This window comes from Cyclospora cayetanensis, unplaced genomic scaffold (genome assembly GCF_002999335.1).
Source record: "Cyclospora cayetanensis isolate NF1_C8 unplaced genomic scaffold, CcayRef3 CcayRef3_contig_19, whole genome shotgun sequence".
Lineage (NCBI taxonomy): Eukaryota > Apicomplexa > Conoidasida > Eucoccidiorida > Eimeriidae > Cyclospora > Cyclospora cayetanensis.
In genome coordinates, this window is record NW_020312136.1 from 222136 (window position 1) to 236420 (window position 14285).

General features: G+C 50.4%; 4 protein-coding genes across 4 annotated transcripts; 2 read left to right on the forward strand and 2 right to left on the reverse strand.

Annotated features, from left to right (window-relative positions):
* Nucleotides 1-71: 71 nt before the first annotated feature.
* LOC34618704 lies at nt 72-4038 on the reverse strand. The gene is given in 11 exon segments (XM_026337528.1): nt 72-95; nt 368-431; nt 928-991; nt 1142-1324; nt 1375-1539; nt 2229-2363; nt 2416-2518; nt 2653-2754; nt 3110-3208; nt 3551-3675; nt 3885-4038. Coding segments are annotated over 11 exon segments (1218 nt in total).
* Nucleotides 4039-5435: 1397 nt separating this feature from the next.
* Nucleotides 5436-8083, forward strand: LOC34618705. The gene is made up of 7 exons (XM_026337559.1): nt 5436-5705; nt 6261-6344; nt 6508-6644; nt 6756-6891; nt 7095-7241; nt 7529-7616; nt 7743-8083. Exons 1-7 carry the CDS (start codon nt 5436-5438, stop codon nt 8081-8083), a joined length of 1203 nt encoding a protein of 400 aa, XP_026193344.1.
* Nucleotides 8084-8390: 307 nt separating this feature from the next.
* Nucleotides 8391-9754, reverse strand: LOC34618706 (single-stranded DNA-binding protein). The gene is made up of 4 exons (XM_026337560.1): nt 9440-9754; nt 9203-9331; nt 8977-9065; nt 8391-8754 (listed from the first exon to the last, which is right to left on the reverse strand). Exons 1-4 carry the CDS (start codon nt 9752-9754, stop codon nt 8391-8393), a joined length of 897 nt encoding a protein of 298 aa, XP_026193345.1.
* A 2732-nt stretch (nt 9755-12486) lies between these two features.
* On the forward strand, nt 12487-14176 carry LOC34618707 (protein arginine N-methyltransferase SFM1). Its single transcript, XM_026337561.1, has 9 exons — nt 12487-12525; nt 12806-12885; nt 12967-13037; nt 13159-13211; nt 13361-13433; nt 13536-13661; nt 13755-13807; nt 13907-13988; nt 14109-14176. The coding sequence occupies exons 1-9, from the start codon at nt 12487-12489 to the stop codon at nt 14174-14176; spliced, it is 645 nt and encodes a 214-aa protein (XP_026193346.1).
* The last annotated feature ends 109 nt before the right edge of the window (nt 14177-14285 follow it).

A 14285-nucleotide genomic window follows, 5' to 3' on the forward strand; every position in this document is an offset into this window, starting at 1 on the left:
GCTCGCAATAGTTCCCTCCAGACTTGTCAAATATATTCCCTCGCCAATCAGGTTCATCATCGCCCGGCTCGTCAACGGTACTTTGCGATCTCGTCCTGCATTGGCTCCATAAGCTAGGAACGTTGAGTTCACGGAAAACCTCGCTTACGGATATAACAGTAGCGGCACACGCAAGATATGCAAGACCCACAAGGCTCGCAATTGTTAGTAGGACTGCGAGATGAGGAGTCTGGCGAGGTGGAAGGCTACAGGAAAAATCATCAGGTAGCCCCAGTATCATGTTTTATTGAAAACCTACATTTCTCCTGTCAAGTGCTAAAGAATCTTGTACATTTAATTTGAAATCACACATGGATAATCAGCGCACCTGCCCAACTGCAAAAACATCTTCTTCAAGTGCTCTCCCTGCGGACAGTTTTGCTCCGTTTTTCCTGAACTCCCGTAACAGCCCGGTATATATCTGAGGCAGCGTTCTTTAAAGTGTTTACGCGTCCCAATGGGCAGTGTGCCGCCCACCTTGAAGTTGATCTCGGGTTCGACGCCTGTAGTACATGCCAATAAATGGTTTCAATAGCACATGGAGAACAAGCTCGACCTGCCTTTTTTCCTAAAAGGCAAAGGCTGGGATGCTCCAGAGATTCATGATTACTTGGTGAACATACCACTTCAGAGAGACATCACCGTCAGCCGCAACATAGAGTAGCAAGAGGCCGTCATGGCACTTTCTGTGGCCGAGCCCCCATCGATCTGGAGACGGTTCTACCTTCAAGAGCCACAATAATAAAGCGAGGATCTCTGTACCTATAAGCTCGGTAGCGAATGTATTCGCATCTACGCCGTATGGTAATTCTTGAACGATAGCAACAGCGAATCTAAAAGTCAAGGAGTTGTCTGCTTTGAAGAAAGAAGCAGTACAACAGTCCTTACGGGTAAGAGACAAATTCGTCAGCGCAGCGGTGGGAGGAATTGTGTCGGATGTGGGCCAGACGTTCTATCCAGAGCGAAATATGAGCGGTATTCGGATGGAACTCATTGCATTGTGTACACTAACCTTCGATCCTGTCAAGTGTATTACTTGAGAACACGTGATCTGTTTGCAGTTGAGGAAGGATACATTGTCGTAATTCTTATTCTCTATTACCTGGGTCGCAGACATACGAAACGTCCATCCCCCATCGCCCGCATGCCTTCGTGTTGATCATGGGATTAGGGTAGTTCTCAAGTGTGGTGAATCCTGGCAACGCATTCGGCGAAGGTGCACCGCTTGCGAGCTCTTCGGCGAAGTCATCGGGAGTAGGCTCCTCAGAGAGCAACGCCTTTTCAACTGAAAGAATACTTAGAAAGGATGCAGACAAGAGGCCCGAAGTAACCTACCTGAGGCTGGCCAAACTGGCAGTTTGAGTGGCTGGTTTTCTCTGGAAAGCCAGTCACTTGCCCAGGCAGGGACCACTACGCCTGTGAAAACTGCGATGACTCGAAGCATTGCCAAATCTAGAGATTTGTGCATAGAACTCGATGACGCAAGGGAAAATGCTGCACCTATATCATTTTCATCCCGAATGGCAGGTGAACAAGTTCTGCAGGCAGGTCACCTGTATGTACACCTCAGCGTTTTTCTTTTGGAGAGCGGGGGCTAAGACTCCACTTTAATCATAGGGTAGACTACTGACTGAAAAACCGTAGACCTGATAAAATGTTTCACGTTGGTACCTTTGGAAGGTTGATCTACGGACAGATCTACTCGGGGAAGGGGCATAGGAATACGTGCATCTAGGAGTAACTTGATAATAATAATAATTTAAAAATATCCGCCTCCGAGTCTGGCTGCGTATTAGTTCATACCTATAAACAAATTGAGCACCTACGAGTGAGTGCTGCTTCACATTGGCCCAATAGGGACAATGAACAATTGACCAAGACTAACAAGTTCAACGGCGCGCTTCGACCGCGCAATATCAGACTTCACAATACCGCTTATTTTGTGCAATCGCGAAACAGAAGATCTGCTTTGTAGTTTGCTGGAGTTCGGGAAGTTGAAAAGCCTGATGCCAATTCTTGCAGCTCATGGCCAGGTACAGGAGTGCAGTCATGTGTAAGCTGTATGTCCTCCTTCTCATCCTTGAATTCCGGATCTGCAAGGAGGAATACTCAAAACAATGTGTAACTATGTGCCCACGTCGGTATGCTGAGTAACACATCCTGGAAGTCCTCTTTTGGTGCAACTTTACCTGTCCAATTCGGAGTGATTCTCGGAGGAACTGGCAGCCACCAAAACCACCACTCACGACCGAAAACAGCTACGGCATGCTCCCACAGAGTAGTCTGCAGAGTATCAAAAACCACAGTCGACGGACCAGCTTTTGCTTGTTCAGGCATCATGGTTATGCTATCTTTGGAATAATACACGATAAGTACAGCTCCAGTGTATCTAGTGTACCCTCTGTCCGTGAGTGTTTCTGTACGTTTCCACTAAGGTGGCATTGGTTTCTAGAGCCTCCCACTGCTCAGCTAAAAAATCCTGAGTCCAAATACGCAGGGTCAATAAGAGGAAAAGCAAAGCGCAAGAAAGCCAATGGGACGCTGCCGTATTGAACACCGGCCGGTAAAATTAGTGCTCGATACTGACGCAGATAGCGTGTTTATTGGGCGTACCAAAGTTACAAGAAGAAAGACAACATCAATGAGTAGGCAGACCCCAAGTAATAAGGCCGCTAACCATCCAGGATACGCCGATGTCCACTGATCAATGAACAACTGCACGCAGGAAAATCGGCCGCTGGGTACTACCTCATCAGGCAGGCCACAGCCAGACATGTGGCAATAGGTAGTGGTGGAATGCTACCGGGAAGACTGTTGCGGTAACCTACCGTTTTCCGTTCAGGGGAGGCCAACAAGAACCTGGCTATTCCGGAAAATATGATGCCAATGTTTAGAAGACAAGAGAGAGCTATGCAGACGAACAGACCATAATCATGACGCGTGATCTGGATACTAGCTGACATAGTTCTCAATGCTTGCGTGTTTGAGTGTCCGGCTTGAACTACACAAGAATCTTTCAGTTTGTATGAGTTGGCACAACGGGCGTTCGGTCGCTTCCCTTTTCTTTCACTCACCCATATAGGTAAGAAAGAGGAAGAAGTACTTCTGATTCATGGAGCCGATGCAGTTGTTCACCCATGGGCAGTGATGGTCCATCTTGATGATGCACCTGAAATACTCAATCCGGCAACCATTTGGTACATTGGATGACGAACGCAGCATATGACCAGCATCAGGCAGCCTTGTAGCTTTGCTGCGTTACAACGCCACTTACTCGTTGCAGACAGTGCAATGATGAGCACGAGGAGGCTTCCAACGGTCTTTGCATTTTGGGCAGTACTTCGTTTCTCCGGCAAAATCCTCCGGCGGGATGGACTACAGCACGACCCAGATGGTGCACATACATTGCAACAACAGTGTGTGAGACAAGTTTGCTCATTTTCTTCAGCTGTGTTGGACGTATACTGCAACTGCCGCTATTCGTCTGAATGTAGTTGCCAATATAACCTACTGGAGCCGTCTTCGTGGAGCCAGGATCTGTACATATACTCGCTAGGTGAGACAAAAGGCCCAGCCAGGTCACACATTCAAAAAGTAGTTTTAGCAGACGCCCGTAATATGTAAGCGGTAGCTGCACTGAAAATATAACGCTCACAAAAATATGCAACCACATCGATCTAGCAAAAGGGAACAGCTCACGAAATGTCGGCGAGCCATGTGCATTCCAGCAACAGGTCAAAATGCTCGAGGCAGCAGGTTCCCAGCGAACAGCTTCCATGCATATACACAAAATCCAAAACAGAACCCATGACACTGTATTCGAGGCATCAATGGGTGTAGCTTACCGTTCTTATGCATGGGTTTGCCGGCGAAACCATCGGAAGTGTCAGCAAAGAGCACACTGAAGAACAGAAGGTTCGTTGATGCTTTGACCACTGACCAACATATCCAAACAAAAATGCATGCAGCGATGCCGCCGGCGTGCAGCACTACGCGCATCCTCATATGCTTCACAGGCGAAGGACCAAGTCTGCTACACAAAAATGGCCCGCGTCCCCCTCCCTGGGCGCAGCCTCCGTATTTCTCTCCTGCAAGTAGGTATCACAGAAGGGGCCACTGCAGTAAGAGTGCCGAAGCTGCATCCCGATTAGTGTATGCACTTGTTCACCAATGAGGGCAGAACTTTTGTAGGTTGCCCAAGGCGGGTCGAGGTATCCGCCTCAGGACTCCAGTACACCCTCAAATTGTACAGGCGGAGTGAGATGGTGTGTGGCTGGAAGTGGCCTTCATTTCAAGGGCTATCCGCACATTGTGCGTAGGCTGTTCGACTAGGCGGGCTGCGCGATACTGCGCTCTTCACCGGCGACGCGAAAAGCTAAACTGCGTTCCCAGCAGCTGAAATATTATTGGTTCGCCTCAAAGCGAAGCATTGCGGCAGAGGACACCAAAGTAGGGGAAGCAACTAGATCGATTCCCACTGAAGGCGGAGAGCTGGAGAAATGGCGACGTGCCTACTGCTTGCTACCTCGACCAGGTGGAATAATCAGCATGCACAAGGGCCAAAGTTAAAGAGAAGATGGCTCAAAATCTATTTGAAACTGTCACATGTGTGCGGTGGGCTGAGAGATGTGGCCTTTGTACTCAAAATGGGGGTCAGAATACGCTGGGGTTCCCGCCGTGCATGCCACCTCAGTATATGTAGGGCGCTGGCATATGGTTAGGGCCTCCACTCCGGCCATCTGTGTAATACACCCGTAAAATGGCATTCTCGGCTTCGACTGGGGCATAAAATATCCTCTGGTGCTCCTTCTTTAGGCGGATGCAGTATGGCGCGCTTCACTGTCTTCCCTCACCTTTCATGCTAAAGTGATTTGCGCCACTTCACGTCCAGCCCGTCGAATACAAATCGATTGCACTCTTTCTGGAGAGGAAGATCTACATCGTGCCTTTCGCTGAACGCACCTTTAGCCAGCTGCGCCCTACATGCGTTCCCAGTGAGCAACTGGGCTCCGTTGCCATCTTGCATACAGAGGCACAACAGCCTCCGCTTGGAGTTGATGCACAGCATAGGGCAGTGAGGCAGCATGGTAGGCTGCTGCTTCGTACTTCCAGGGGTGCCCCCTGTGGCTGGTAGATCTCTATGTAGACTTCCAGGGCCACTCGCACGCCAGTCCAAAAGATCCGTCACAGAAGAGCTCGCGAGCCTATATATGCAGTCGCCCTCAAAAAGCACTTCCCCATCCCGCGTAGGCAGTTCTGTAAATACCCTACTCCGCAAGGAGGTGCCGCGTCCTACCTGCAGCCGCACCAGCGGTTGGCCAGTGAATGCTGCTTTCGGCCGCTCGGTTGCTTCCCTGCAGTATCGCCAGACTCGTGGGCTTTCCACAGAGCTCAATATGAGTGCTAGAGACTATGTTCCATCTCTGGGAACAACAGTCTTATTCCAGGGGCGCCACAGCATTCATTCCATCGCTGCAAATTTGCAACGGTCCCCCGTTATTTCGGGGCAGGATACAACCGCGGTGCCTTCTAACCGCAGTCCAGCTGCAGCTCGAGAGGTCCAAGAGGCACCGACCACGGCGCCTGTGGACGCTAACACGAGCTGTCCGGAGGACCCTGCAGACGTTTCGTACGCCCAGGAGCTTCTTCAACATATTCGGGAAATCGTAGGTTCAACTTAGCCTAAAGGTGTTATCTTGAATAGAAAGACAAGCGTGCCTTCACACGAATGATCTAAATCGTTACCGCTCTTTGTGTACTGGCTTGTGCTATGACAGACGGCAACTGCTGCAAAGGCGAAGGACGGTGATGGGGCTGTGGCATCTTCTGAATGGTTCGTGGATTGGCTGCTCACGCTGAAGCTCGGACTTGGTGTGCCTTGGTGGGTCGTTAGCTAAGTCATCCTACTATGCACATTCGTGCACTTCCCGCTTTTCTGAAGCGGAGAGCAAGCGAAGTTGAAGTACTCTCCGTAAATATCCGGTCATTCATTCATTGCTGCTGGACTGTTTGTGGGGGAGCACTGCAGGTGCGTGGCTCTACCGGCAGCAGGCTGCTTGCTGCGGCTTCTGACGCTTCCCATTGCAATTGACTCGGTAGGCTAGGGCTCGAGTCGTCTGGGAAGCTCATGCGATTTCGATCGGTTTGCTGGGCTAGCGTTTCTACAAATGGCTTAGTGTGTTTTCCCAAGAAAAAGACAGAGGGTTGTTGTTGCACTGCAGGAGAGAGATAGGCGTCAGCGGCAGCTCGTAGATCCCCAGTTTTCTCGATTGAAGGAAAAGATGAAAATGGCGCATGAGGCCGGGGTAAGCCAAAGGTTGTTGATTTCCAGATATATGTGTGGAGTCATAGAAGAAAGTTGGCTCTGGCCAGAGCCAACTTTCTTCTATGACTCCTCCCACAAATTCATTAAAATAACCCTTTTGTGGATGCCTGGTCTTACACACGTTGCTGTTTTGCGTCTTGCAGAATACACAAGAGTATCAGCGCCTGAGAATTGAAACGAAGCAATTTCTAAAGAAGCACGGCATCGGCGTGCTACCAACATCTTTGTTTCAAATGCTTTTGTTGGGAGTGGCTATCTCCCTCTCAACGCCCGCAATAAGGTAAAAATGTGGTACCTTTTTCACTGCATCTTGTGTGATCCAGGCTACAGTGCATGCGTTTCTAGCCTTGAAGAGGTTTGTTGCCCCTTCATACATGTATGTGCTATGCAGGGCGATGGCTGGAGATCCCGACAGGTGGAGAGGTTTCGCGGTTGAACAGCCAGGTTGGCTGGAGAGTCTGGCGCTTCCAGATTCCTCTGGCCTTACGGCGGTGCTTTGTTGGCTTGTCCTTGTTTCTACAATGGCGGTACTTTCCCAATGCCGGCTTCCCTGAAAATTGACAGCCCAGCTTGAGCGTCAGCACAGCACGTGTGGATGTAGCTGTACTGAACTATGTTCTTGAGATCGTGCTCTGCAGGTCAAAGTGCGTTGATCGTAAGGGCAAAGCCCTTTGGACCTGAGCTTTGTTCGTGGAGTTTCGCTGAGTAAATGCGGTTTGTATGCGCTCAGGCGGGATGGATGGTGTCCTCCAAAATCCAGAAAAGGACTCCCTCAGCGCACATGTCATCTACTTTGTCATCGCCACTTGTAATGCGCGGAGCTAGCGTAGGAGCTGCAACTATCTTCGCCCTGTACAGCGGCATGCAGCTTCCAGCGGTAAGCTGTCGTTGTTCTCAGCTACAGTTTTGAGAGGCGGGGCTATCCAGTTTGTTTTGTTTGAGAGTGTCATTGAAGGGATTAGGACGCTGTCTTAGTAGGCGTTCTACTTGATAATGCGTTGAAGGCCTTGTGCGTAGAAACGCGTCGATATGGCTTAGAGTTGAGGATGTAGTCGTAAGGTGCCGGGCATGGCGTGAGCGAAAAGGTGTTTTGAGCAAAATGAAATGGTTTCCTGCACCGGTGAAGGTTTTTCGTCGTCTTCGATTGCGCATATGTGAATGCAGGCAGCGGTGTTGTTCTTAGTGCCAGCATTCGTTGTACAGAGCGCATTTATGCGCATTTTCAGATTACGTTCAGTAGAAAGTGCCCTACGTAAGCCGCCATCCTCCTCAGGGGCCGAACTTTCCAGTTCAATTCCCCATCACACCTTGCTGGACGCTGGCAATCGTTCGCTTATTGAGGTTATAACTTTTGTCATCTTATGTGTGTACGAACCAGATTTCGTGCCCGAGGGGCTGAGGCCTTTGCAGCAAACTTATCTTGCGCTGCTGGAGCGGCGGGAGCCAGCCCTAGCAGCTGCGTGGAAGAGGCGAGCTTCTGACCTCGAGTACAGTGAGAAGGTGGCGGAAGCTACCGCTGGCGGCGCAGATGTCACGAGCCGCGCTATAGTGCAGCTGTGGAAGGAGTTGGCGCAGAAAGAAGGAGTGGCTGCGCCACAGCACCTTAAGACCTGGGCTGAACAGGTAGCGGAAAAGCAACTAGAACGGCTCTCGCAAGCGGCAATGCGGCAGTGTGTCCGGCAGCCGCAGGCACACGGTACTGAAGCGCTTAAGGTGTAATTCAGTAGATGCACACTGGCTACGTATAGAGCAGCAATTTCGCATCAGAGTGTGCTAAACTTGTCTACCGCAGTGTGCGTGGCGAAGTAGCTAGGCGCTGGGTACCGCGGCTTACGGCGGTTTCTGCTTACGCTTCATACATGGAAAAACCGTTTGAAATGGACACAGCTTGTCCAGTGCTTGTGTATTGAAGCCTTGTCTTGCTGTACGAGTGGCATGGCGCCCAGGGCCATGTCCGCTCCAACTTGCACCTAACTGGGCAGAAAGTGCCCCGTCTAGTACGAGGGCTGCCTAGCACCTGGCTAGTCTAGCGCCAAGAGGCATTGAAGCGGACGCCTGTGCCCGCTTCGCCCCGCGGCGCAACTGCATTCCGAGCTCCGGTAGCACCTGGGGATTCGTGTTGCGACTCGAAGTCCTCAGAGGAGCCTCCGTTACTGCGTGAGGCCTGACTAGAGCCAGCTATGCGGGCCATTCCGCCACCCTGGGCAATATCTGGGGAGCTAGCCCTGTGCGTTGAGGCGCCTGCATGCTTGTCTTCGGGGCTTTCCAGCAGCACAAGTTCTCCCTTGTACTTGGAAAGAAGCACCTCGGTGGTATAGCGCTCCTGTCCGTCGGACGCTACCCAACGCCGCGTTTGTAAGGATCCGTCCACGTACAGTCGCCGGCCCTTGCTGCATATGTACAGTGGAATCAAGAAGCACGCGCTCTTTGGCAGAATGCAAGCGTTGCATTTCACTGACGACGCCTTTGGAAAGTATGGGTCAATGCCAGTATTGCGGAGCATGAACATACTGGCATTCGGGTACCGGTGTGGGCAGTGAGTGTATCACCCCATTACAGGTAGAAATGGTGGGGAATGGTTTTCTGGGGGTGGTACAGGCAAGTTGCCTTACTGCACAAAGGCTTCAACGAGATTCACAAGCGCCTTGTCAAACACAACGACCCGGTGCCACTCGGTGCGGCTGCGCACCTCTCCAGTAGCCTGCGCAGCAAAGGACTGCACGGCAACTGAGGCGTGGGGTGCCCAAACTATGGTTCATTTGCACAACCTGAAAGGGATCGAGAGGCAGATAATTTGAAGACGTAGGTAAGGGCAAAAGGGTAGTGGAGGCTCCAGACCTTATCCCTCCACTGCTCGGACGTCGCCAGGGAAAAACTGGCCATGCGGTCTCCACTCAGCAAATGGCGGACTTCGGGGTCAAGGCCAACGCGCCCAATGAGCGTGACGCGGTTCACCGAACGCTCAGCCTGTATGCGATGCAGCGGATTATGGTTCCTTCATAGAAAAATTGATGCAGGCATTGCCTAGCGGCGGAGCTGTGCAGTTGCTAGGGAGTTGCCGGCCTAAAGGCTTACCAATAAGATTGGTCCTGCATTTTCCCCTCCCGTACCTGCTTCCGCCCGTAACTGTATGGGGAAGCTTTTGCTGTTCCGTGAGAGGAGCGACGGCCCGGGGGTTGTGGCCTGGGCGCTGGACAGATACCCCCCTGAACTTGTGTGTGGTGAAATGCCTCCTCTGGAGGGTGTTGTGCACAAGGAGCCTCCAGAACGTAGTGTTCGGTGTGCAGGGGTAGAAAAGGCATCGGCCCTAAGAAGGGCGGATGCAACCGTCAGCCAAAAGACGCGAAGACACAAAGCCACGGGCCGCGTGGCCCGACCCTGGCAAGTCATATGTGCGAGTGCTCCCGCCAACGGAGCCGTGCGGCGTTATGTAGATACGCTGCTTGTGGATGCAATTACAACCCCGATTGAACCGGAGAACAACAAGCACTCTCGACGTGCAATTCACGGAATCGATGCTGGTGGTCGAGAGCAGTAATGATCCTGCGCCGTCTGATTACGGCACATTCGCGGCGTTCCCTCCAATGAAGCTATAGAAGTTATTTGGAATAGCACTGAATCGGTCGGTGCCTGCCCGCTTCACACCTACACAGGTCCCCTGGTGGTGGGGCGAGGGGTCCTTTGGTGGTAGTGGGCAGCCTCCTTCACTAAACTCGACCGCTTTCGCAAATCGGGATACTAAAACATCACTCAAGTATTTTACGGTTAAAAATCAAAATGTGGACGCACGGATTTTCGACTACTGTTGTCTAGACCCGCCAGCCTCTGCTTCTCACCAGTAGATATTTCTCTCGTGAGTCGAACCAATGAGAAACTTTATGCTGTGAACTGGGTTTCATTTCCAAAGAGAGAATACAACTGCTAAGTCCTCTAGCTCTAACCGTGCTCAGCCATAGAAAAGTGCTCTGCATACTTTTGTTCGGTAAGATGATGATCGGCAGAGGCATCCTCGTAGTCAGAATTCTGTGGGACGCCTATTAATACAGGCAAGCGTGAAAATACAAAGCGTACTTCTTTCTGTTTGACTTGTTACTAAGACAGAAAATTCTCCCATGTAGCCGCAGCTATATTCGCTGGGAGGAGTGAACGTCCTGAGTATTCTGTATGCTGAAGTAATTTCGTCAGCGAGCCCCTACACTTTCAAATCCCATCACCAAGCAAGCCCCTGGATAGAATAGCATTGTCCGCCAGTCGTAGTGGTACACTAAAGCTTCTCGCTGCTTCAAGACATGTCGCGAAATCCCAGTACCACGATTCCCAGGCTACTTTGGTATTACTAGGTGTGGTTCACGGGCTTCCAGTAGTAATCGCCCAGCAAAATGCCTAGCTAGTGTATACACAGTGACAAGGAGTGCTACAGCAACTGTGAAGAGGGTAACGGTACTTGTACTTTGATTCACTGCGCAGTCCACTGAACACAATTTCCCAGATAGGGCAGGAAATGGCCTGCCGGGCGCCACAACCGCGGAGTATGTGCCTTGCTGGGATACGGGCATTCCCTACCATAACGGCACGGTTTTACAGCCTAAAGCTTCACGCCACATAACAACGGTTCACTTAATGCCATGTCATTGTTTTGCTGCTACAGTAAACATCAAGCACAGGAAGGTATACAAGACAATGCAAGCAAGGTGCAGTTATACGCTTAAAGATGTATTTTCCTTAGAATCAATATTGTGAGAATGGCAGGACAAACCAATTCCTCGATCGTGCACTCATTTAACTAGGCAAGCGCGTTTCCAGCAAGTACTGAATGCTTTGGTGAGATACTTGCGATGCAACGTGAACTTCCGGTAAGTTGCGCCAGTGTGCGGCACACACACACACACACACACACACACACACACACACACACACACACACACACACACACACATACACACCATTGTGCAGAACTTTATGCGTCTTGCACGCACCATGCATGTACGTTAAGGGTAAAGCAGCACCACGGAAGCACAGCCATAAGAATAGCTGCCAGAATATCAGACTGTGTTTCCTGAAGGCACCGACGTGGTAGCGGTTGTTTATTTGGGGTGGGTGCACCTCCGAACTCTGTCTGAGTCCAAGCGATGCAATTAGAGCAACGACAAACAAAATGCTTGTAACTACTTTCATCCAGACAGTGTAACTTTCGTGTGCCTACATGCGCATACTGGTGTTGCTTTGCGAAAGACGCTGTTAATTTTGTAGCAAGTATTTTTCTGGCAAATATACCAAGATGCCCCGACAAAAAGGGTGCATCGAATCGCGGTTTTGAGAAGCTGGGTGAAAGCACCCACATCGCGGTAGATTCCCGAAGGCGTGCCTGCGCTCATGGAAATGTATATCGTGCATATTGTGTTTCAGCCTGCATCGATTGTCCCGCCACAGTAATAGTGTAACTGCACCCAGTTTGCCCTTGCCGAAATTCGCTCCCACCCAAACAGTTTTTCTGGTGATGATGGGCCAGCTCAAGTAACAGGTGCATTCGAGAGAGGTTTGTTGCGATATATGGATTTTCAGCCACATTCATCATTTTACTGTACAATATGACTTGTCCTGCCGCATTATTCATAGACTCTGTGGATATAAGCCTTCCTCCCTTCTCATATAAGCTATGATGGAAAGATGGGCCCAAAGCTTTAGAGCATATGCCCTCTCGGACAGCTGTATTCATGTAAATATTGATGCTGCAGTACTGCAGTGGGTGGCCGCATGCCCGGGTCGGAGCAGTTCCCATATGTGGAAGGAACTCTTCAGTTTGCTAGGATGGAAGACCAGACCCCTCGAGGAGACCACAATCTCCAAATGCTAGCTTTAAATATAGCTGATGCATGAGATTTTATCTGGGCGAGCTAGTGGTAAGGCAGTGAAGCATTTGTTCTGGGGCTCGGGATGGATCGTCCGCACAGAGCCAGCCAATGTTCCTGATGATAACAAGGATGAGGACATAAATGCAGCTCAATTTCAGCTATGCAGCGAATAATTTGTAAGAGTCTTTTTCAAGGCCTTTCTTACCTTTGCATGCAGCAGGATTTCGTTTGCTCGCTTTGGACATCCCGCAGAGCACTCGATATTTCGCCATGCTATACGTTATTGAAAATGTCGAGGAGGATATAGAAGTATGTTATTTCTGCATTGTTTTTGACATTTCTAACGTATTATTTATCTCTTTCGGTAGACACCTGTACAAGGCTTGTTGGCCTTTTACCGTTCACGCCTTGGGCTAGTCCGTAGATACGGTGTGGGGAGAGGGTTCAAGGCTCCTGGTCAGTCGGAGCAGTCAAGGCAATACAATATCGTACTAGCCGCATGCTGCATCCCTAGAAGCATGGATGCTAAGCCTTAAATACTAGACTCAAAGCCGCAGCGAGTGTACGCCGACTGATGTGATGCGCTCAGCGGTGGTGCACGCTCGAATACAAGCACATCTGCGAAATTGTAGGAGCAGACAGAGCAATATTTACGAACATTCCTTCTCAGTAAGCAGATTCATCTACCTTAGGCGAAGTAATTACAAGTGGATGCCTCAGAGAGCCGTCTAGCTTCTGCTGACTACCAAGAACCCTGGACGTTTTGCCCCTCAGGCAAATTGAAGATCTCAGACGCCAGCTTCCAGGACGTGTGGTGACCGGTACGCAAAAAATCTGAAACCACAGTGCTAGCTAAGGCGCGGCTTAAAGAGGCAGCTTTCTTGTACGCATATGCAGACTTACTGATGCCCGAAATGCTGGCGTTTTGTGTGGGTTGCTCAGACTCCGCGAGTACATTGGAAGAGTTAGACTGGGACCGTGTACTTCTCTTAGATGTGCGCATATTACTGCAAGCTGGATGTCGGGCTCGTTTCCCCTTTGAGCAGTTGCCGCACAACGGTGTTTACCGGCTCCAACACTGAGGCCCGCATACGCGGCGAACCCCCGCAGTTCTACACGCTATAGTGTGCTGTATTGCGTACAGATGGATGCAGAAGAAGAACTGAAGATTGAAGATGCAGAGAGATTCGACGCAGTGCTCGTTGGCGGCATCCTTGGTAAGGATGCTGCCTCCTTTGCGCTTAGCTCTACACAAACGTGCAACTCTCCGTAGCGACCGTGCTGACCACTTACAAGTGAATTTGTCGGGTTTTTCACAGGCAATGTTCCATCCGACGATAGAACGGCAGAAGTTCGAAAACTGCGGCCTTGCCACTCTCGTCACTTGGGGCCGCTCCAGATGACCACCAACACGGCAGTCCTCGTCTCCAAGATTGTTCTTGAAAGTAGGGCAAGTTTCGGAAAACTTCAGTTGGGGTGTCACGAGATTTATTTAATGACAATGTCGTCCTTTCCTACAGGTTGTTTGGTGTTTTCAGATAAGGTTCCGCTGACGGATATTCCGAGTGTAGATGAACCCGAAATCTCTGCAGTGAGGCACCCCCTTCTGAAGCATCTCACCTCCGTAAACGCACATCTAGGCTGTGTGTGAGGAAGACGATTAGTGAGTATGTAAATGTTCTATCTATAGGGACCAAACTCGAAGGAATCCATCGTGCTGCCCTTCCGTTACGTGGCAAAGAGCTACTTGACAAAGTCTGAAGAGGACAAGAGTAAGTGGTAGAAGCTCCGTCGGATGTGCCATATGTAGGCTACGTAATATGAATAGGCCATTGTGCACATGTAGCACATCATGAACTATGTACGCCTTTTTAGTAACTGTGGCTTTGCAGATACCCCCATTTTGCCTGAAGGCATGCTTCAGTTCCTTCTAGAAACCGCCGACGAGCCCCTCCTATAAGCATTTTGGGCTTACAGTGCAGAGCGCGAATCCGGCTCAGCAATCCCTTGAGCGAGAGCATTCCAACTAGCAACAGAGAGCACTTCTGAGAACTGGTAAGAAGCATCAA

Excerpts from the sequence above, each read along its gene's own strand:
- LOC34618705 (XM_026337559.1), top strand. The coding sequence starts at position 5,436 with ATGAGTGCTAGAGACTATGTTCCATCTCTGGGAACAACAGTCTTATTC. Across the intron at positions 6,892-7,094 it reads TCCTTGTTTCTACAATGGCG|GCGGGATGGATGGTGTCCTC; the intron begins GTACTTTCCCAA and ends GTATGCGCTCAG. Across the intron at positions 7,242-7,528 it reads GCGGCATGCAGCTTCCAGCG|GCAGCGGTGTTGTTCTTAGT; the intron begins GTAAGCTGTCGT and ends ATGTGAATGCAG.
- LOC34618706 (XM_026337560.1), bottom strand. The coding sequence starts at position 9,754 with ATGACTTGCCAGGGTCGGGCCACGCGGCCCGTGGCTTTGTGTCTTCGC. Across the intron at positions 9,332-9,439 it reads ATGCAGGACCAATCTTATTG|GCTGAGCGTTCGGTGAACCG; the intron begins GTAAGCCTTTAG and ends CATCGCATACAG. Across the intron at positions 9,066-9,202 it reads CCGAGCAGTGGAGGGATAAG|GCTACTGGAGAGGTGCGCAG; the intron begins GTCTGGAGCCTC and ends TTTGCTGCGCAG.
- LOC34618707 (XM_026337561.1), top strand. The coding sequence starts at position 12,487 with ATGCTATACGTTATTGAAAATGTCGAGGAGGATATAGAA. Across the intron at positions 13,434-13,535 it reads GCTCGTTGGCGGCATCCTTG|GCAATGTTCCATCCGACGAT; the intron begins GTAAGGATGCTG and ends GGTTTTTCACAG. Across the intron at positions 13,808-13,906 it reads ATGAACCCGAAATCTCTGCA|GGACCAAACTCGAAGGAATC; the intron begins GTGAGGCACCCC and ends TTCTATCTATAG.